The 23858-nt window shown below is 38.5% G+C and overlaps 1 protein-coding gene and 1 long non-coding RNA gene across 5 annotated transcripts in view; one reads left to right on the top strand and one right to left on the bottom strand.

Moving 5' to 3' along the window:
- Positions 1-23858, bottom strand: part of LOC310895920 — a 136422-nt gene that overhangs the window by 76988 nt on the left and 35576 nt on the right. The window lies entirely within an intron of this gene.
- Positions 1-23858, top strand: part of EGFL6 (EGF like domain multiple 6) — a 49641-nt gene that overhangs the window by 864 nt on the left and 24919 nt on the right. The window contains exons 2-7 of the mRNA XM_083827575.1: positions 4474-4586; positions 6717-6809; positions 9674-9793; positions 13508-13627; positions 17001-17135; positions 18899-19021. Of these exons, the coding sequence (XP_083683701.1) occupies positions 4474-4586; positions 6717-6809; positions 9674-9793; positions 13508-13627; positions 17001-17135; positions 18899-19021 (704 nt within the window). The remainder of the gene's footprint in view (positions 1-4473; positions 4587-6716; positions 6810-9673; positions 9794-13507; positions 13628-17000; positions 17136-18898; positions 19022-23858) is intronic.

The raw sequence follows: 23858 nt of genomic DNA, 5'->3' as shown, positions 1-23858 counted from the left end.
CAAAGCAAAAGCGGTGTCTTCTGTTATGACAAAGCATAACCTGGAGTTACCTGAAGCAAAGATGGATGTATTCATTAAAAAATAACGATGCTGTTTCACAGTGTGTTGGGAAACCCGACAGGAACCCCTGCCTAAGGTTGTTCTACAGCCTGTCTTCTCCCAGTTGATGTTGGATGATGGTATCTCTGTCGTTCTCCCTTTTTCCTTGAGAGGAAGGGAAAAGGGGAGCAGCTGGAGCATCTTGATGGAAGTCGTGGATGACGAGAGGTTTTAATATAAGAGAGCAAAGAAAGAACAAAGAAATCATATTGACTCTGAATAGCTAGGAAGAAGGAACATGGAAAGAGTAGAAATTAAAATCAGTTTGGGAAAAAAAAAAATGAATTACGCTTATTTTTGTCCCTTAGAAGTGTGGCTTTCAACACCTGGACCGTTAACTTTTCTGCTTTGAGCCCTTCCTTCAAGGAATCTGGTGGTCACAGGAGGACTTAAAGGAACTTCTGCAAGCCCAAGCTAAATTGTATTTGGTGTTTTGGAAGGGACTCGCAGTAAAGCAGAACTGTTGTGTTGAGTGCCTGAGACAGACCAAAGGGATATCTAAGACAGTCATTAAAAGATAATAGGTGATGCATGTTGGTTTTGTTTAATACCATTATACGTGTATAACTCCAACAAGCAAACAAAATTCCTGTGCTGTCATCTGACAAAATGTTCACTTCTATTTCTCCACGGCATGCTCTCATAAAAGACTTTTTAGGAATCCTTTACAAACTGCTAAGCTGTAGAAAACCATCTTTTTGTTCTGAATACACCTGTTGGTCAAAATTTGAGGTCTGGTGCTGTCTGTTAGCTAGCAACAATGTCCAGATTTTTTTTTTTAGAGGCAAAATTAAAGAAAGAGGTAATATCCTGTCTTTGAAGTTAAGTGGAAGTTGCTAAGAATGTAACAGATTTTTTTTCCCATCAGCAGCAGGCAGCTATTGTGTGTGCAGGAGCTGACCAAAAGTATCCTGTAGAGATCTTATGGAAATAGTGCACTAAATCTATTCAGCAGCTGTCTTGAGGGGAAAAAAAAAAAAAAAGTAAAAGCTCATAAATGTCCTTCTACACAGAAAACATTAGTAAAAGACAGAAAAATCAATAGGACCTGAAAACAACCAACTTTATTTTAACTCAAACCATAATTGACTTTTGTTATCTATTTGCTTGGTTAAATCACCCTTTTGAAGGCTTGCTCACTTTTCCTCTGCAGCTGTGAATGTCATATAGTGCTGGTCAGACACGGAATAGATCACTCACGTCCACTAGTCAGGAGAACGTGACAAGTCACTTTTTCCATTGTTGGGATTTTTACTTCTATTTACTTTACTGGTATAACGGCTGCTAATGAGGATTACAGTCCAGCACAGCCATCTGCCCAGTTACCACATATGAAAATTTTGGTTGCCCATCGCTATTGCGGGCAGTAGCTTGTATTGGTCAATGGTTATAGACTAATTTTGAGAAGCTGATGCAAGGCAAAGCTTTTTTCTTTTTTTTATTATTCTATAAAATAATATAGAATGAAACAATAAAAATACTGTGGGGTGGCAGAGGGAGTCAGTTGAATAAATAAGTCCCAGCATCCAGGTGTGCTTTATTCCCTCTTTCACTAGTTATTGCACTTGTAATATTTTCCTTTGCAGGTGTGTGTTTAAGCACTTGAGGGTATCAGTCCTACCATATCAATCAACCTAGCTTAACTGGAAGATCTCTCTAGCTACTTGATCAGTAGAGCGAGCAAACTTTCTGAATGTGTTTTGTTATAAATACCTAAGTTTTCTCTTTTTATATCAAATTAAGTAAACCACTACAAGAGGTCAAAGTTAACATACAGTAATTTAAGGTCTGCCCTCACGTCACACACCCAATTGTTTTTTTTTGTCTGCTGCTCATGTCACTGTAGGTATGGAGTTAAATAACTGCCTTGGCCTGGCCAGCATCTGACTGCTTTGCTGTGCATTAATCTAACTTCTTTTGAGATAAAATTCAAGCTCTTCATATTACTTAATAGATGAACAATTTCTTTCAGCAGCAGATGAATAAAAATACGGGACATGACTTCATTCAGACCTGTTTGTATCATTACAGGCAACATCACGGCTTTCTCAGTTTGTGAAAGACTCCGTATCTTCTTAAAATTAGATAAGGATTGTCCTCCTGGCTCTTCAGTACTCTTCAAGACTCTCAAGCTTGCTCAAGGCTGTGTTCTTACTCTTATGCCCAACTCAAAGCCGCAATGGAAAGTAGCACAAGAACAAATTGATTTTATAGTAGTTTCTCTCTTAACAAGCTTTTCTCTCTCTGATTTTGAGCTGTCAAACATGTAGATGTTTGTTGGATGGATGTTAAGAGCTGTACATAATATATCCTGATACAGCAGCAGTAAAACTTTCCTGTCACTACTGGAATTTTGACTGAAGTATCCATAGGTCCCACCTTTTATTTTTTTAATACCTGTGCTTGTGTCTCACAAGGATCTTGTGATAGCTAGCGTGGCCAGCTATTTCTTTGTTGTCCTAACTAATGAGGCCCTGGCTTATTGCAGAAGTTTTTTATAATGCATCTTCAATGTACTTCGTTAAATGCTATCCTACTAGTGTCAGCAATGTCATAGCCACATGAATCAGTTACTTCTCTGCTGCTTCAGCACTCTGTATGGCTCTGTTTGCCACTTGCTGCCTAGTGTACCAGTGCCATAAGCTGCTGAGTCTGAGGACAGACCTTCACCAGAAATGAATGGTCTTGCAGATGACATGCACATGTTTTCTTCATTCACACGTTTAAGCTGCAAGTTATTTGAGGCCAGGCATTTTTGAGTGGACAGTGCCAAGCACAGCAATCTCATTTAGGCCTCTAGGTACTATAGGTGAACTCCTACACAAATACCATTTAGGGAAGGATCAGACACCTCTGGTTTGCATTGCTTCTCCCAGCAATGTCCAGCAAAGTCATAGTGATGTTCTCCTTGAAAGCATCTGCTTGCCCTGACAGGATCTACCCTATTTCTTTAATTTGTACAAAATGCTGAACCCCTGACAGCAATGGGAGGACTAATCTAACAAAACTGGTTTTGCTCACAGATTTTGGTATCTGGGTGGACTCTCAATGATCCATTTTACCTTTCCCACTGCCAAAGGTAGGCTTTAGCCTGGTGCTTGTTTTGGAAGTCAGAACCAGAGAAAAACCTTGTCCAGTGCAGTGTCTGTAAAGTTCAGCCATGTTCATTTTATTCTCAGTATTATGGAAGATTTTCCAGTTTTTAGAGAAGTTTGTACCAAAATCCTGTGGATATTGTATACCTTGTAAAGACACTTTCATGTACTTGATTCTGAACTGAATTATTAAATGAAAAATTTACCGAATGAGCTTGTCTTCCTGTGGAAATGGGCATCTCTTGGAAAGTAATAGGAGTCTATTTCCTCCGAGCTTTAGGCATTTTAACCTTCCAGGGGAGTCATAACACTATCCAGTTGAATTCAGGGGTATTTTTTGGGATGCAAGCAGAACACACATTAAAGGCAACGCTGAAATAACATCTTGTACCTTTGAAGTGTATGTATATATTTACTTTTTTAATAGTATGCATTAGCAATGTTTGCAGTAACTCTTCCAGTAAGAGTGCAACCCTGACAGACAAATACAGGAGGATATAGACAACTGAAGTAACAGCAAGCAGAGGAAGAAGATAATTGGGGTCACAGCACCCCGTGTAGCCTAGACTAAGCCTGGAATTCAAGGACAGTTGTAGATCTCCATCAGATGTACAACTTTGACAGCTAACATTGCAGGGCTGCCAAAGCTTGCAGCTGTTATCCACACAGTAACTTTGAACCACCTGGCTGTACTGGCTGATTAAATTAACTTTTGTATGATCAGGGAGTCCTGTGCAACCTGAATGCCTGGGAATATCTGCACTTATCTAATCAATGTGCACATACACAGTGGCTGCAAGCCTGCAAGGCACTAGATCTGCGGGGCTAACTGATGTTCAGAAAGGTGCTTTTCTGCAGAATAATTTGTCATCCAAAGCAGTAGAGCTGAGCAGGTATGGCAGTGTATATCCAGTCTTGATTCTTCCTCTGATGCAAGCTGCAGTAGCCCCACTGACTTCACTGAGATTAAAAAGACTAATTCTAGCAGAGGACCTGGTTCTATTTTTTTTTTCTTTGCCATGTTTCTCATTAGAAAGGATTTATGTTATTTATATTGCAGGGTTGTTTTATTGCAGGTGAGATGCTCCTATCACCCCTGTTTCTCCAACCAATGCAACTTTGCATTCCTGCCAAGGAAGTGTTGAATGCTCCGAGGTTCATTGAGATGAAAATGCCTGACAGTGGATAAAACATGAGAGAAATGCACAAAGGAATATAGGGAGGAATGGATTAAAGTGTATCTGCCTGCTGGACATAGTGTTTATCCTTTCTTATGCAGCTCAAGAGTTCGTGGGCAGCTGGTGACTGTGAGCCAGCCTGGGGTGTGTCGCTATGGTTCTCGGATGGATTGCTGTTACGGCTGGAAAAAGAACAGTAAGGGCCACTGTGAAGGTAATACTAACAGTTTGTGCTTGTTTCTCCTCTCCATGGCTGTGTACTTGGTACAAATAAATGGACTTGATGTGAATCTGCCAGAAGTTACAGAAGAAAGCTTGTGAGGGAGTGAAGTCTCTTATCACTTGGGTAGGAGAATGAAAAAAACATGCTGGAGAGAGTATCTCCTTAAAAAAGTGGAGCTTTAGGTAAATAACAGCAAACAATAAAATACAGATTTAAAAATTCGTAGGTCCAGAAGTGGCCGTCTGTGCTAACCTCCTGCATACCGTGGCTGAGAGACTGGAACTTGTCAGTGCCTGTGCTGTTACAGCTGTCAAATAAATGCCAAAAATGCAGCATCTTCTGGTGCTACATATGGACCCATGAAATCAATTGGTATCCTTTGTCTTCAAAACTACACAGCCTGTGAGAACCAGGAAGCTTTAACTTTCTAAAAATACAAATAAAACCCAAGTAATAAGTGCACCTGACTTGAGCTCAGGTCAGCATTCTGGTCTGTGGATTGTTGGCTTTATAAGAAAATCAATGACTCTTGAGAAATTTCTAATTTGTTACAGGTCTACAGATCCCAAGGAGAAGGTGATGTGAAATCTTCCTCTAGCTCTACTTGGGAAAAACATAACAAAATCCTAAAATACGTATTTTAGGAGTCTTTCTCAGATGTTGCACCTGTTGCCCCAGAGTTTGGCATTGTCTATCTAGTGAATTTGAATAGAGGCTTAGAGTTACTCACTGCTGACTGATGCTTTAAACAGAAAGGTGCCAAAATGTTTCTGCTCTGTATATATAGCATATCAGTTTATAGAAAGAAAGAAGTGATGAATACACTTATTAATATTTCTGCATTGTTTAACAGCACGTTAGTTTTGCTGCAAAAGAATAGTAGAGGGACAACCAGCAAATGTAACTTTGAGCTAGTGGAATTAAGTTGGTCTCTTCTAAAGCAATAGGTTACTTTCTTACTAGAAACCAATTTTCACAAGTTTTTAAGGTGGTTCTCTGGCAGATTTCATTAAAACAACTGTAGTGTACTACTGCATTGAAAATCCAGATGCAGTGCTGTACTCTGTTTCAGTGTCAATACTCAACTGATCTCACATTATGCCACTTCGCTTTCAGGGGCAGGGACAATGTTGAACTATGGCTAATCTGCAGAGTCAGCGGTTCAGTACTTCTGAATGAATCCTTCAAATGTAGGAGAAGATGCTTGAATTCAGCAGGATGAATTTTAATTATGAATTTTAATATAGTAACTGTGATTTTTCTATTTCCCGTAGTTCAGAAAGCAGATTAATTACACAAGATAGTTTGGATGCCCATACTGGGCATACTCTTTTGCTGCTCTTCTAGAGCTAGTACTGACTTAAATGCATGTTCAGTTTGATTTTCCCAGATAACACTCATTTTGATCATCACATTAACTTTAGAAAGTATTAAAGATCAAGGCTTAAGCATTATAAAAGCCAGCATTGAATTTCTGACTAATGATGAGAGTTAGAGAACTTCTACCCTTTAATGCATCAAGGATAAGCCCAGCCCTTTCAAGTCATTGTAAATCTGATGCAATTGTAAATATGGGGATGTGTGGTAAGGACAATTGTCTGATTTGACAGATGTGCTCTGGGTATTCCACCATGAGATGGACACGTTCTCAGCTGTAAGAGAGGAGATCCAAGAACAGAAAACCACTCTAGGGTCTTCTGTGGCTGCAGGAGGGTGCTGTCACCTCTTCCCTGCTACAAGTGTAGAAAATCAAGCTGCTGGCTAGCTGCTTCTCACATATGGCTTCCCAAAAATAGGAAAAAAGCAGAGTACAAAACTAAATATAAGTTGTAGCCATGGCAGAAAGGAGCATTTGGGAGGGTGCTAAAAGGAGCCCCTTCTTTTCCAGGTCTTTACAAACTGGGAAAAGCATGCGTTCATGTAATCCATGCTAGCAACCATTTTCTCCAGCAGAAATAATGCACTGATCAGTAGATACCATGCTCAAACTAGAGGGAGAATTATGGAGGATGTTGAACTTCTGCAATAAATTTTTAGGCAGTTAAGCAGGGGAAGAGTTCTCAAATATAATTATCTAACTTTTTTTTCCTCTCTCTCCTTTTCTCTGCCTGATTTCCCCAGCTATCTGTGGACATGGCTGCAAGTATGGCGAGTGCATGGGACCAAACAAATGCAAATGTTTTCCTGGATTTACAGGGAAAACCTGTAATCAAGGTTTGTGTTCACGGGAATATAACTCTAGAAACCAGACCGCTGATGTTGTCTTCTTGTCATTTATTAAGAATTGTCATTTTCCAAAATAGTAAAATAAGATCTTTTCTTATTTACATAGCAGAGCGTAGTGTTTAAGGCTCTTGCCTGGGTTACTGGAGATGCAAACTGTAAGCCTCCTTCTGCAAACAGGAGTTTGATCCTATATCATGTATCTCCTGCAGGCAGGTGACAAGGGCAAACTGTCTCATTTATAGTCAGAGGATTAAGGCATGGAAATATTATATAGGAAAGGAAGAGCCAAAAGTCAAATCTGGAACCCATGTTATTTTTTTAACTAAAAATCCGTGCTATTTTCTTAACTAACCTCCTCAGAAAGACAGGCAATTATATGCTAGATGTGTTATTTCTCAAGCTGCCCGGGCCAATGCCATCTGTTTGCATATGCTGACTTTTTCTTTTTTTTTTTTTTTTTGAGAACACAGAATTCTTTAGAATTACATACTTAGAAACTTTGAATGCACCACTTTACCTCCATAAGCGTGCAGTTAGACATTGCAGTAATTCCACCAACACCTTGGTGACGCCTCAGCTTTTGTTGTTGTTCCAGTATATGATCTCTGTATGTGATCAGATGGAAGGAGCAGGTCACTGTGCGTGGAGAGGCCTTCCTACTGCAGCACAGATGAGTGAAGCATGGAATGAGAGCCACATGAATGGAGGGGTCTGTTGATGCTACCTTCCTAAGCACCTGCAGTCTTTGCTTAAGAACGTTACATTGAAAAATAAGAGAATTTTTAGTGAGTCAGAACAACCCTCTTACTACACAATATCTTTCAAGCAACATGCTGTAATGTTAAGTATTTAGAAAGCACCATCTTATGCACTTTTGATACAGGGAAAGAAGTCAGCCCCTTGGTACTCCTAGAGAGCAAACAGCAGCCTTGGTTGTGTATAATAGATCCATGGTTACCAGTAGAGCCTCAGCCTCTAAACCAACAAGTTTAACCTCCAACATGATTTAGCAACTTCAGTGTTACCAAAAGACAACAGAGAAGCCCCCTGCTTGTTTTTTTGTGCAGTAACTCCAGCTGGATTTGCTATGCCCTCCGTAGGCAAGAAGGTCAGTTCTGTGCACTTGCAGTAGATTCAAAGTCTAAGGCTTCATGGAAGCACTATGTAGACCTGCATGTACAAATTGTCCAGTAGCTCCCTGGGCTGTTCTATCTTATGAAGTATGGCCAGGAATTGTTTTAGCAAGGTGGTGGCTGGCACAGGCCAGAAATGCCCAGGAGCTATTTCAGTAGTATAGCCATATAGGTGTTCATGTTCCAGTAGCCAGGAATGCTCTGAGCCTCTTTAATTTGCAGGCAGATACAGCCTCGGTCTGTCCTTACAGCAGAATGCCCGGCTGAGCAAGCTCAACGTGAGCTAACTAAAATAACAGAGATAAGGGGACTCTATTAGTCTGCCACTGAGTCTGAGCTAAATTAGCCTTATCTCCATAGGTTCTCTTTTAGAGCTGTGTATGCTATCTCTGCATTACTGTGCATTGTGCAATATAGGTGTAGCTAAGCACTTTTCAAAATGTATGGTCTAAGTGGAATGACTTTTTTTTCACCTCTAGTTTCTTTGTTACGAGAATCTTGATTTTTCAGTGGAGGCTCAGTAGCAGAGAAAGCCCAATGTGATTTGCAAGTTGATATGTTGTCATTTTTCAAACAGACTCTATGTTTAAATAGCTGAGTGCAACCATCTTTTTCTTCCCTGAACTAAGCTGTAACAAAGACTTCATACACATCTATAACTACCACAAAGTTTATGCTTTGAATGGTCTGGAATTTTTTTTTTTTCTGGTCTGCAGGGTGCATAGCTGTGAGAACAGCTGCTTCTCCCATTAAAACTGGAGCTCTGCAAGCTAAATGCTGGGAGAGTTGTCTTCATTGAAATTATATTATTGGTCATGTGCTGTTAAGCACCTGTTGAATGGGCCGCATGTACTGGTGTATTCTGTTAATGAGTTCTGTCTGTTTGCTAATCAGGTGTCAAAATACAAGAGGTAGAGGTGTCAGTTCACGGAAATCACAAACACAGATGCTCTTCCCTTGTTACAGAACCAATACCATTGACAATAGTGATGCCTATACCACATAAACTGAGCTTTTTAGGATTCTGGTTTTCTACCAGTGTAATAAAGCTACTGAGAATTTGAAATCAACTTAGTGTCTTGCAAATCCTTTTAAATCCTGGATTGTAAAAAGGAGTTAGGATGCTTTTATTCTCTGGATTTTGAGAATTTGAGATTTTTGTACTTTCATTCGTAATGTCACATGACTCTTTATATTCGGTGTTTCATCTTGGCTATATGTCCCTACCCTGATAACTTTGGTGCCAATGTGTAGCTCAGGGAAAAAAAATAATATATATATATATATATATATATATCTTTGTTTCACTTCAGACTAAGAACAGCAAATCAGCTTCAGATAAAGTTTTAGCCTTTCTAGTACAGAGGTCAGCTGGAGGGCTGAAATATCCAGCTAGAATCAGAGAAATCCAGAAAAATAACTCCCAGATAATACAGCAACTACAAGTCTCTTTCCGCCCCTCCACTCCTTCCTAACAAGCTGCCAGATGGGGCCAGAGTTTGCATTACTTTTTCAGGTGTAGAAGTCTGTGTGTTAGTTTTCCTAGCACTCTTTCAGCCAGATGGTCTGCTAAATTCTCATCTTGCAAGGGGTTGGCTTGTTTTCAATCCAGGCTGTTTTACTGTGGGGAATTAAAGGCATTAAGCAATATTATCAGGCTATATGTATGGATGTATGTATATAAACCCAGCAGTCATCTAATTCCAATGAATTCTGCAGATCTGAATGAATGTGGACTGAAACCACGTCCCTGTGAACACAGATGCATGAATACACATGGCAGCTACAAGTGCTATTGTCTCAACGGGTACATGCTCATGCCAGATGGCACATGTGCAAGTAAGTAATAGAGCTGATAGGATAGGCACACCAAAATAATCTAATCGCATTTGATCCCAGCAAAATTTCTTCGTGTGATGAATGGATTTAGCTTGTTCAGGATAGGATTTTTGCCTCAGCTCTTTGGTGCTCTCAGCAGCTGACAGAGGTTTTCTGTTTGGCAGTATATGGACAAAGTGAACTAGGTAATAACTATTTTTGGTGCTCAGAAGAATTTTTGTCCTGCTGGAAGTAAAAATCTTTGATAGTGTTACTTCAAATGAAGGACAGCTTGTATGAGCTTGGCGCGTAGCTGTGCTGGTTCATCTGTTGAATAAGGATGAATGAATCAATCCAAGCAAAGCACCAATACAGACTATGCTTTACTGTGCTGAACTTCATGGCATTATCCTTGCTTTACCTTTCTGTGCTCCCTGACTAACGTATTTTCTCTCAGTGCTAATATGCTTCCTACAGTTGCTGCTGGCTTCTTGCAAACATTTGTCCACTGTGCTAAGGGTTATCTGAACTGTGTTTCTACCTATTTTCTGGGTCTTTAAGCCAGCATGTAAAGGAAAGCATTCTGCTTTCTTAGTCAACCTGATTTTCAGATGCGAGGAAGCTTCTTATTTTTCAATGATACTGTTTTGTTTCTAGAAAACACTTTCTTTTCCCCCTTATCTGTTTGAAATAGCACAGGTATTTCTGCTTTGAATTTCACAAAACCCTAAGTAAAATGGGGACAGACCTTTCTGGAGTCTCCTGTGCTGAAGCAGATGCATGAGTGGGACAAGAAAGCTAGTTGGTCTCAGCAGTGGACCAATCTGCTTTAGAGGCCTGTCCTGAACGTAGCTGTATCAGGTGCAGCCCAGCCATTCCCATGGTTATAAGAGACAATCATAAACTCTGAACGAATTTATTTATCTTCAAACTCTGGAGACAGCCATTCACCAGACAGGGTGTCCATCTGGTGAGTTTGATGTCAGTCTTGAGATAATTGGAAAAATACCCAGCTTTGGCAAACATTCAGGGGACTGCAGTGTCAGCAGCTCTGGGGCAGGCAGAAAAGCCAGATCTCCTAGTTTGTCTCCCCGTTATGGCAGGAAGACTGAAATTGCTGTGAAAGGTGCCTGGGGTCTGAGCTTTTGAAGGCTTCCCCTTCCCTGCAGCACATGGTGGATCTCAACAGCAGACAACAGCTGTGGGGTCTTTGAGGTCTCTGAGAAATGGATACATCCAAGATAATTTGTGTATCTGCTGACATCATGAACTGAGCTGGTTTCAGTCAGGCTGCTGTCTTATGGACAGCTGAAGTTGGCAGAAACCAGAGGTACTGTCAAAAGAAACCTATCCTTTGAGCCCAGTTCCCTTTGAGCCCAGCGGGAGCTTGTTCCTCCTTTGTCCCATCCATCTGTCATTCTCCCTCCCCTGAGTAGGAGCCACACTACTGAACCAAGTCAGAAAACTAGATCCAGGCTGTAACAAGCCTTTTTTGTTTGATTAGTTTTAAGCCAGTCTTAGTTCAGGATAGGTTTCCTGATTTAAAAAACTTTGTACTAAATTTGTACAAAAATCAGAGTTGTGCTATACCTTGCTTGAGCCAGCACAAAACACTGAATTTCTCAGCAACAGCAGCCTGTTCAGAGTATATATGAAAAAATTGCTTGAGCAGCTGTGAGTCCTGAAGGTTGTTTCGCTTTGGCACACAAATGTTATTTCCCAAATTAAAACAGTGGTGGAACCCTGACAAACACTGATACAGATTGAATCCAAATTTCTGGGGGAAAAATGGTTTTCAGTAGAATGGACGTCCTCATTCTTCATGGGTGTAGTTCAGGAGGCAGAAACCTGTATGTTCATCCATGCTGTTTCTTTACCACATTCCAGTAAAGAAACATCTTCCAGTTTGAAAGAGCTTTTATTTTTTTAGGCATAAAACATGATTATGAAATGAAATAGTAAATTGTTTGTTCAAGTAGAAATCATTCTTAGTTAATTCTGCTAGACTCTCCTCTTGCTTGATGCTAATTTAAGCTTGTGCTCAGATGAAATGTTGGTTTAACTCACTACTTAAGTAGTTTATTTACCTAATTACTGTTTTATTCAAGCAAACATTTTGAGCAAGATGTAGTTCCTTTTGAATCAAATTCTCCATGATGCAAATCTCCTTAACAAGATGAAGTCCACCTTGTCTGAGCAGTCAGACTTACCCAGAACCGAAAGACTGTGGTACTAGAAGTAGAAAGGTATCAGAAGAATGTGGTTTTGAGCCACAGAGAACCATTGCTTCAAGTAGATAGTAGGTTAGTACCTAAGACAGTCACACAAATTCTGCAGGAATCACTGTACTAAATCTGATTAGCAGTTCATGTAAACCATTCAAATTCTAGCTATAGCCAGCAATAGAGATTTCAAACATAACAGAAAACAGACAATTACCAATTGGAGAAGAATGATGTTTAGTAAGTTTCTTTATTGCCACTTAGGAGGTAGATAATATGACAAAAGTATCATGATCTACAGTCCATGTTTTTTAATCTTACCCACTGCTACTGTATACATCTTCATTTGTACAACAGTAAACTGCTTTTGCAAATACAGTGAATTTTTGGCCTTAAATATTTATTGCTTATCCACAGGGTCTAAACAAACCAGCCTAAAAAAAATAATTTTACCACAGATTAAACATTAATTTTAATAGCAACAGAAATAACATGCATTATTATATATTAAAGTAATATGGCTGTAGATATATGCGCACTCACACACATCATTGTCTTTTCTATACACTTCATTACACACCGTTTTGAAATTGCTGGTACTTCTATCAATGAATGTGTTGCATTTTAAAATAATATCCATATATTTTTCTATTTAGGTGGTGAGCTAGGACTCAAGGTCTTGCAGTTTGTGTGATATAGTAATAGATAGATAACCAGAGCGACATAGTGGAATATACTTCCTTTGCACACACCTCTAACTCCTCCAGTAAACACTTCCAAATGCTACTTTTCTCCCTGGCATCATGACATTAATGCTTGCAGAATATCCTCAGGATTTAAGGTGCATCTCCCTACATACTTAGTACATTTGGCCTGCTTTTCTAGCCTCTCATAACGCTCTTTCAGACAATATCTAGATCCCTACACTTCTATTTACAGGCTTATCAAAATCATCTCCAATAATTTACGCTCATAGCCAGTCTACTGTGTACTGACTACTACGTGCTTCTTTAGATTCAAGTATCTGTTCAAGATATAAATAAAGGATTAAAATAAAATGCAGTTTCAAACTTCATCAGGCTAAATAATTTTAAAATCAGAATGTCTACTAAGAGCATGCTCAGTGGTAAGCAATAAAAATATTTCTTTACTGAATTGCAGTTTTCTGTATGGTAAAACTAGTGATGAAAAATGTAAAAAGCCTTTTTTTCTACTTTGACCAGTTCTCTCTGAATCTAAAAGATAATAGTCACAGAACTGGTAGCAGAGAAAAAAAGGGGGCACAAGGACAGATAAGGAAAGAACAAAGTGAAGGGGAGGGAGAATTTAAGATCTATCTCAAGAGCTGCTGAATTGTGTTATTAATGTGTTAATGTATAAATAGCTTGATTAATGGTTAATGGAATTTTGTTGTTCTCATTAATTTTCTGCATTCATTCAGATCTAACTTAATAACAAAGTGTGTGTTTCCAGCCTAGATTTTACATTATTTTTTTTTAAATTCTGTTTTCAGGCTCTAGGACTTGTGCCATGGTTAATTGCCAATATGGATGTGAGAAAGTCAAGGAGGAGGTACAATGTCTTTGTCCATCAGCTGGCCTTCAGTTGGGACCAAACGGAAGGACATGTGTTGGTATGGTTAGAGAGCTCACTCTCAGCTTCTTTTCTATAAGATCCCATAAAACTCAAGAGTCTGAGGAAAGGGTAATAAGTAGTTAGCCCTCCTCACTGACTTCAATAATGCTCCTTGTTACTTGCACTGTGATGTAAAGTTTGCATGCTTTTTTAATAATTCTGCTCATTAACATTGGCCATGTAATTGTTTGGGCTAGTGCCATCCACAATAAATAATCAAATGTCTTAACGTGTTTTGGAGTCATTAACAGATTCTCTATTTCTCCGAGACTGTTACATACAACACAGGAAGCTGTCCTACTGACATAGCACATGATAGGATTTGGGGTTGTGTCTAGATGTTTCTTTCTTGTATTGTGATAACCTACAATACAAACTTCTGGATTTTTCTACAGAAGCCTCAATGTCATTTTACCTAGGGATTTCCTGTGGTGAAGTTAGAGTTACTTCATAACACTTTGTTCTATGATACCAATTTTATGTTGGCATCTGACAAGGCAGTGCTACAGCATTGCAATCCAATGCTGAAATGGTACCCATCTTAACGTTGAAGCTAAACTAATTTCAAAACACCAATGGGTGTGAAACAAACCCTCCAAAGCAGGGACCCCTCCAAGAATTAGAGAAGCAGTGGCAGTGAAGTGCATGTCAGGGAGTAGCAGGAGCAGGGTAGTTCTTCAAGGGGGGTTGAGCAATATGCGACCCCAGCACCCACAGTGCTGTGTCCTCACTGACCAGGGCCCCCTTCTACAGCATCTCATCATGCTGGCAGACGAGAGTGCTGTTAACAGGGTGAGTGACAAGGAAAGGTGATAAATCAGGTCCAGTGTCTGTACAGAGCGTCCAGTCAAGAACAGCAGAGATGGAACACAGGGTGGGAGATAGGGCTACAACATACACCTAAGCAGGCCATTCAGGAGATGGGTCTGGAGACCATCTACCTAGAGTCGTTCTGAGGTCCACCCAGACGACAAGGAAAGGTTGGGAATGGGTGTAACTACAGCACAGTTTGGACAGAGACTCAAGGCCCAGGACTGAGATGAAATAGGACTTCTTGGTTCATGAGCAGGTAGAGGTCCATGGTGAAGCTGACCGGGGAGAGCAAGACCTCAGAGTACACAGGAGGCCCTGACAGCATGTAACAGAAACCTTTCCAAAGCCGGAATGTTCCTGTTACTGGTCATCACAAACAAACCTGAAAGGCTATGAAAGCATTCATTTTTCACAACAGATGCTCTCCACTGAAGTGGAGAATTGAAGTGGAAAAAAATTTGGGGAAATATTGCTTTATGCAAAAATACCGTTATGCAAAAGAAATACTTTTATGCAATTTCATCTTAAAACAGGGCCAGTAGCAGTTTCATACACAACAAGTATTCAATAGAAGTCTGGAACTGAAAATAACTTTAGCTAAATCTTGACATGCAAATTGTCCTTTTGAATCAGTAAGTATGTTCTCATTTAAAATGCTAACTCATAAGCATTTTACCAATTCCAAATTTCAAAAACAATTGATACAGAAAGTGGTTTTTGTTTCCTTCTTTCTTACCCTCCCTGTTTTCCAATCCAGCGTTTCTTTTCTGAGCTCACCTGGGCTTCAAATGGGTAACACTCTTGGTCCAGAATATTTTGTTGTATTCTTATTTTATTTTTGTTTTGTTTTAATATTTCTTCCACTCAGGCCACCATAGAAGATTGAAAATTGCAGCTGGGAAATATTTAAATTGTCCAAAATACAATGGAAAAAAGATTTTGCAATGGGCACCATTTACTAAAATGTCCTTAACCTAAATTCACATTTAGTTATGTTATTTCTGTCACAGTAGTACAAGTCCTCCAGATCATAAAGGGTGGCTTACAGGCAAGGAGGAATAACTAGCAGCTCCATGTCAGATACTGCTTACCAATACATACTTGTGGACTGATATCTACAGCTTAAAGAATGTTTTAGATGTTGAGAGGTTTAACATGTCAAACTCAGAAAAAGAATTTTAGCTCCAATGACCAGAACAATATTAAGCTTAACATTTCAAACAACAGATGACCCAAGAGACACTGCTATATAGAAGGACAATTACTATATGAATTGTTCTCCTTAATGCACAGCTGTAATACCAAGTCATGTATGAAGGTCATGTGTCCTGAGACTATTTTTTCATTTTTAGGATCTATAGAGTAAACCCGTATGGATACTTGCCTCAACTTCCAAAGTATAAAAACTCCAACATGAGAACATTATTTCTTTCTCTCAAATAAAATGATTTTGTAATTGGAAACATCCTGTTTTGAGTAATCAAGGCTCTCAGACTACCAGCAAGCAAGCTTACATTTGTTTGAATTATTTAACAGCTACTTGAAGGTGAACATATGCATTTAAATATAATAAACATGATAAATGGTTCTCTTCCTGAATTATTCAGGCAACTATTTTTATTCTCTTGTATTGAGTTTATTTGTATCTACTTTGCCTACCCAAATGGATTTGAAAGAATGCTGATATATATGGTATAAGGTAAAACAGACAAAAAGATATGTCCAATGGTTGGAAATAGCAGACCTGTTCTTCTTGCACAATTTGTGTTAGGTCACTCTTTTCTGTGACCTGTTCTCCATCTCCAGAATGAGAAAGAAAGCAAATTCCTGCTGTATAGCATAATAGATGCTTCACAGATTATAAAATACTCTTAATACTCTGGTATTAGTCACAGAAGAACTATAAGCAGATAAACATTTGAAGATTCTTGACTATTAGTCTTAGCTTAATCTTCCTAAAAAGCTGCATTGTTCCTGAACCTGCAGAGCAGAACGGCACATTGTGTTTCACTTTTCCTCTTCAACACATTCATAGGTGAAAAAAACCCCACAGAGTTATAGATTAATTATAAGGACAGAGCACTTGCAGTCTGAAGTCTGTATCTTGACTTAGCCCAGCAAGGGGAGGTGCAGAGATTCAGTAGGAAGAGCTGCTGCTCCTGCTCCTTTCTGCTCTTGGTTTCCTGTTTCTGAGGCTTTCTCTTAAACTGTTCTGATATTTTCTTTCTCAGAGAAATCATAAAATTTTTCTGGTTCCTTCCTGCCCTGCTCTGTGACTTTAGGGGCAAATCATTGTCCCCAGCAGAGTCTCCACAGCCAGTTACCTTAGCTTTTACTGTGCCAGGTCTCAAAATCTCCATGAAGTTGGTGGATGTTTTGCTGCTTCGTTCATATTTCCACATGCAAAAAACAACCCCAAGAGAAAGAATGATAGGACTTTTTTATTAAACAACTTGTGATAGCTAAGAACAAAGCTTTCCTGTGCAAATCCCAGCTGGTTCTTGCTTTCCCATTTTGTCTTCTCATGGATCTGACCAGTATCCCTGTTCCCAATCTAGATATTGATGAATGCTCCACTGGCCGAGCTGTCTGCTCCTTCAACCGCAGATGTGTCAACACATTTGGAAGCTACTACTGCAAGTGCCAGCTTGGTTATGAACTGAAATACATCGGCGGCCATTATGACTGTGTAGGTAAGATTTAGCCCATGAATTTTCTTTCTCCATTTTTTTTTTCATTCCGACATAATGTATCTTTCCTGTCGTTGCCTGAAGCATGTTGGCCAAGTCTAGGGGGTTCTGCCTCAGAATGGTAAAAAGATGTTACTAAGAATATTCCTTAAGACACCTGCAGCTTTTGTCCAGGTTTTCTCTGTAGCCTGATGAAAAACCTGACCACAGGCACTTGCAAATTAAAATGCCTCATTGTACCAAATCATCTCTAGGCCCTTTGCAAAAGATCTACAAAGGCATGTAGTATATATGACAGCTGACTGACTACAAGGAAGTGCTAGTTCTGGGACAGTTTTAGTTAAAGAGGTTAAAGAGCCTGTTTTATCCTCTCAGCTTTCAACCTGTGATGAAGAAGCAGTCCCACAACCTTTTTTTGTGCGTGTGTGTAGTTAATTAGCAATGTGAATCAAGTTGCTTCATGACTGTAAAAATAATTGCTTGGATGGACAGTACAGAACTTAAAGAGATAAATGTATGAAAATAGTAAACGAACAAGCAGTTCCACAAAAAAAAAAAAGTAGATTTTAATTAGTTTTTAGGTTTCTTTTGCATGTATAAATTTCTCCCGAACAGAAATACAGGCAAAAAGTTATCTTGATATGCCCAGGAGTTAAAACAAACATCAATACACCTTTACTCCTGTTTCAATCTGTTAACTAAATGGTGAAATAATAGCAAAGGGTAAGGTACCACAACAGGCACCACCACAGTATTGTTCAGGCAGTTCACCACCTGAGAGCCTGGAAGGGTTGGAACTAAACTGCATCCAGAAGTGAATTCTTTTTTTTTTTTTTTTTTCAGTTTTATTTGTTTAAGATTGGGAGTAAGGGTGGGAGGGAAATCTTAAGGCAGGTTTTGGACACTGAAATTTAAGCTTCCCTTTGTAAGCAGACCATGGGAGTTTTAAAGTGGAAAATATGCTTACATTTTCATAAAATTTCTGCCCTGCGTATGGGGGAAAACCTGGAGAGTTCTCAGTAGTCAAGATTTTATCTGGAAACCTGAATCTCACTCTCAGACATACCATAATTTTTAGTCATTCTTCCTGCTACTTGTCTCCTAGCTGACCTACATTATGCAGAGGACCTATCAGCTGCAAAAAATGAGGCAATCTGGGTAAAATGCAAGTGGTGCAAAAATGAGTGCAACAACTTGGCTCCCTCATGTGGGAGAAATCAGAAACATCTTTGTGATGTAGCAAAATAATGAAAAAGAACAAAATTAGTTACTCTTGATGCTTGTGCCTTTTGTTGTACCTAGCTGAACATAGTATTTTCTACTGATTTTTTCCTAATTATACTTTTCTTCATGTAGCATCATATGTATGCCTGGAATATTAGTAGACAAGAGATCTCAAGATCTTGGCCTGCCCATTGTTAGTTTCAATTACATTTCTAGAGCAAGTGAAAGAGCGGGGAAGAGTTGCTGAATTTTTTTGATTGATGTCACACATTTTCTTGGTGCCTTTTGTTAATAGATCACTTTGTACAACCTATACATTGAATCCTGTTCTCATTCAGTAGATCTCTGTGTTCACTTTGTGTTTACTAGGATACTAAGTATTCTCTCCTAGTGTGAATTCTTCTGCCTGCAATGGTCCCTGGACTGTCTTGGTCTAACTCTAGCGCTTACAATACCTGAAAACAGATGGTAAGCACAAACAGGCTCTTATGAAGCTTAGGTTTCAGGACAATTTTCACTAAGACACTTCTATCTTTCCCTAGATGTAAATGAATGCGTGGCAAATACACACAGGTGTAACCTCCATGCAGAGTGCCTCAACACGGATGGATCCTTCAAATGCAAATGTAAACAGGGATACCAAGGAAGTGGATTCGACTGTACTGGTGAGTACCACTGGATGCCAGGAATAGTACTATATTGCTTTTCCCCTGTAATTGATATTTACAAGGCATTTGCTAGGAAAGATCATGCTGAACAGTGCTGCAATACCTACCAAGGCAAGCTTCTCCATGAAATAATATACTTATTATATGAGTCATTGCATGGTTAATACAAGTATTATTAGCTAAAATTAATCTTGCCTGTGAACCCCCAAGTCCCATAGTATCACTAGGAATCACAAGTAGTAGAGAGAAGATAACTGTGCCTGAAGGAATAGAGAAAATAGCTTTAAAACATCTACTGTATGTTTTCCTCAAACTTCCACAGCTAGCCTCTTGGAGGGCTGCTCAATTCCTTTCAGAAGAGTTTCAAGCTAATTTAGCAGAAAGTGAGAGAAGGTAGGAAAGCCATGACTTCTGCGCTAAATTATTTTCACTTATATTTTGCCTTTATTTGTTTACTCAATATTAAAGACTTCCTATAAAGATGCCATTGTCAGTTTCTAAGTGAATGTGACCCTCCAAAAAAGAAGATGGAAAAGGCTGCTCTTGTCTTTATATTTAAAATGCACCTTTTTATTTAGTCTCTTTATTAAACTTGGCAGAGATTTCACCCATGATGTCATTAGAGATGTTTTCCTTAGAGGATATCCAAGTTCATCTTAAAATTTTTGGATAAAACATGTGAATATATTTTAAAAGCTCTTGTCTATAGCAAAAGAAGTCTATATAATATATAAAACTTTTTTTTTCAAATAATCCTTGATAAGATATGTATTATTATTATTATTTATGATCTCTGATGCCCTATGAGTCTCTCTATTATTCATATTCCAACTCTCATCACAATGGTAGTTGAAACCTGCAATATTGCATCAATATTGACAGTTGCTGTGTTTGAAATAGCACTTTATCATTGTGATAGTTTATCAACCCTTATCCTCTCTGCATTTAATATTAAATATATTCACTCAGTATGGGCATTGGTTTGAAATCAATGTTTCTAACTCCAAAGGTATTGGTACTCTTTTCCTCTCAGGTCTGAGTTATTTTACATGTTGTTCAGTATTTTTATTCTATAAAAATGTACTTAGCATCTAAAAATGAAGATCCTTGCCAGGGTCAACCCAAAACATTCAATTTCAATCAGGTAGATTTAGTGTTGTGTTTTTTAATATAGATTAAGGATTTGACAGTGCTATGCCAAAACTGTACACATGCATGCATATGTATGTGTGTAAATATATATACTATATATGTATATATGCTGTTTTTCCTACTGTATACTGATGAAACTCAAGTAAAAAAACTATGCTGCATTCTTCCAGGCATAAAAGTTTTAGGTTTTTATTCTCTCATTCAAAGCATGGTGTTTTTTTTCACCATATCCCTTGGTACTGTCGTGCCTTTAGTGCGGCATTGAAACACAACTTCAAATGTTACATGCTTTTTTTATGGAGTTAGCTTTTCAAGCCCAAAGTTGATGTAAAATCTGTGGTAGTCCAGTGAAAATTAAAGTGAGTGATAAACCAAGTGAAGAATTTTCTATCTTTATTATCACTGGAAGTTATTTTAGTACTTATCATTGTAAAATTTGGGCATGTTAACGTGTGATAAAGACAAAGCCAAAGCAAATGAATATATTAGTAGGGCTAAAACTGTATTTGGGAAAAAACAAAAACAAACAAACTAAAAACAACAACAACAAAACAGAGTTTAACTCCTAAGTTAAACTTTTGTTAAGTTTCTACTTCCAGTGAAAAATGTGGACTTTAATGAGAAAAAACAAAGCAAACAAAAACAACAACAACAACAACAACAAAACCTGGCTAGGACTGAAAGGTTTGATTTGGAAACAGATTGCCTCAGCAGAGCTGTTTAGAAGGTTCATCATGCTCAAATTCCAGTTATGAGCCAGTTTCCTTGCTAGTCCACATCCCTTGTGATTTGTCACTGCAGTTTACTGCAGGATGCAATGTGGCTTGAGACCTAGGTGAATATTAGAGCAAACTCACATTACACATATTGATATGGTTCTGTTAAAACAAAATGGATAAATTCTTAAATACACCTCTGAGCAAAAGGGCTAAGGACTTTTTTTCTTTTTAATTTTTTTAATGAGAAGCTGAAAATTTCAAAGGAAAATCTTTTTGACGAAGTTACTGCTTCCTCAGACAGAAACAATTCAACAGGAATGCTTTCCTGAATGTGAACAAAGGAAATATTTTAGCTCATGGAGAGGCTATCACACGTTTTTTAATGTCTAGCCCTATAAAAAATAAACACTGAAGATAGATCATTTCTGTCTTCTTGCTGATTCTCCTATTAAATTGTTCATTCTCTCTCTGCATACTTCCTCATGTCGTATTTCCAATTACTGAAGTCTATTTCTTGGTTAGAAGAGGAAGAAGCTGTGCATTCATAAACGTAGTGGAACATACTAAATGGAAAAGAAATTTAATGCAAGAGAGGACAGAGGAATAACACACAGTAATGAGAGAAATCAGAGCCATAGGCAGAAGGTCAGAAAGCAAGGGACTAGCTAGAAAGAGGTACACAGTAATAAAGGGAAAAAAGTTAGCGGTAGATAAAACCCAAAAAGCAGTGGTACTAAAAAAAAGACTGATTTCTGTGGTTGTAACTCCCACATACACCTCCTTTCTTTGAGGGAAAAAGAGGCAGTTCTTTTACCTTGATGTATTTCAATAGTTGATTTATACTGCAATTGTCAAAACAGGTGAGCATCACAGATGACACAAACACCAATTAGATGTACGAATCTACTCTGAAATGCTCGGTTTTCTCCACGTCATAAGGCAATCGTGGAAAATCTTTGGCTTCACTGAAGTCAGAGAAAGGTTTGCTGTTGGGGTTGATAGGTTGATAACACCACCCTGGGAACCTGGGGGATGGAGGCTGTAGCAGCATTTGCAGCTCCTGCAACTTATTCCAGTTCCCAGCATATGTGCCTAGGGTTGTGCTACAGATAAAAGAAAGGCTTTTCAAATACACCCTCAGGACTACATATAATTATTCCCATAGGATGAGAATCTTATTTCAACAGGGAATGATTAGTTCTTTATAGAAATTGTTTAAAGTATATCACAAATTGGTTGCTGTGGCAGCACTATTAGCTTTTTATAACAAATGGAAAGCATTTTAATAAATAGCTGCATTTTCAGAATATGAAATGAGAGGAACTAAGCACATTGTTTATAATGAAACCTCTTTGGCTACATCTCCTCATGCTAACAAATAACTTAATAAGTGAAGTAATGTAAAATTCAGTTTTGTACAGAAGTTGGGGAATTTATTTCGTTTGTATATTAATATACTAGCTTACCAGAAAGCTGCTGAGACATCAAGCTGCAAACAGTACTGCTTGTCTGAATACGAGCTGAGGTTGTTCAGGCAACCTTTTGTCATTCAGCATTCAGATATGCATGAGGTGTTGGATACGATTTCTGAACTGTCTTTAGCACACATTTCATTTGAGAAACTGTGGAGGTGTAATTTTCCAATGGTCCCTAAAAGGGTCCAAGCCATTTCCACATCTGGCTTCTATCTTGCTGCAAACTATTGCTCTTCTCAGGTTCATGTGTTTCCTGATTTCCTATTGTGCATTGAAAAACCACATTTCCCTCACCATATGCTTCGATGTGTATTCCAGCTTTTATTTAAGAATAGGGTCCCATAAGGTTCCATAAGCAATTAAGATTTCTGGGGAAAAAAGATTCTATTTTTAATTCACTTTTCTTGTAGGAAGCTACAAAATAACAGGGAGAAAAAAAAAAAAAAGAAAAAAGAAAAAAACAGCACTAACTTAAAGCCTACAACCTTCAGGCATTACTCTAAAGAGCAATGTCACTCTTTTTATTGCCCAGCTGGAGACAGAGGTTGCTATTCTTGATTATGCTTTGCTGGATATTTAAATGGCAATACAAACCCATGACAATTCTCTCCATCCCTCTTGTATTAATCAGGTTCCTTTTTTGCTCGTAGGGTATCCTCTAAAAACTCTATGATTTGCTTTCTTTTTAACTTGCAAGTTCTGAGAAAAGTTTGGGTTGACACCATAACATAACAAGCTTAAAAAGCCATTCTAGTCATAATATTGGTCAGGTTCTTAGGATTCAATTCAACATGGAGTCAAATGCTGCTGTCATCCCTTAATGAATAATGCTTAAGCTTTTTTCATCCCACATGTCCTACTGGAAACATCTTAGTCATGAAGTAAGTACAGTCCAGTGTGGTGAACTTGCCCTGATTTCTCAAAATATCCGCCCCCAAATAAGATGACAAGAATTTTAGAAATTAAACAGGTGATACATAGAGTTAGTTGATGGTGCTTAAAAGAACATAATAGTATAGAAACTGTGTATTAAACTATGTATTAAAACTTTCAGAATCTCTAATGACTCTCTAAAACAAGCATCCTTCGTTATGAGGTCTAGGACATTTTAGAATGATTTCTGAAATTATCCTTGTGATTTAATCTGCTCTCACATCTAAAGACTCCCCCTACACCCCACAAATCTGTATCCCTTGTCCCCTTTCTAATTTTTATATACAGAAGCTACAAAGGGAACTACAAAAGAACTTTTAAGCCAGTCTCTTAGGCTTGTCTCTCACCAGATTTTTTAACCTATTGGTAGGTGTTAAGGTGGAAGCAGTGTGGTGCCTGTCAGAGTGCAGAGTAAGACATCTCCTGTTGCAGCCCTCTTGGATTCAGAGCTCTACTCAACACCAGCTGCAGTTGTACAGTGCGTGTGAGGAAAACAGATTACTGCCTGCTCCTCTTCTGCATCATCCCCAGTGCATTTCCCTTTACATAGTACAG

Source organism: Anser anser, assembly GCF_964211835.1.
Source record: "Anser anser genome assembly, chromosome: 1".
In the NCBI taxonomy this organism is placed as follows: domain Eukaryota; kingdom Metazoa; phylum Chordata; class Aves; order Anseriformes; family Anatidae; genus Anser; species Anser anser.
The sequence above is the reverse complement of the archived record's forward strand: the minus strand, read 5'-3'. Positions and strand labels throughout refer to the sequence as shown.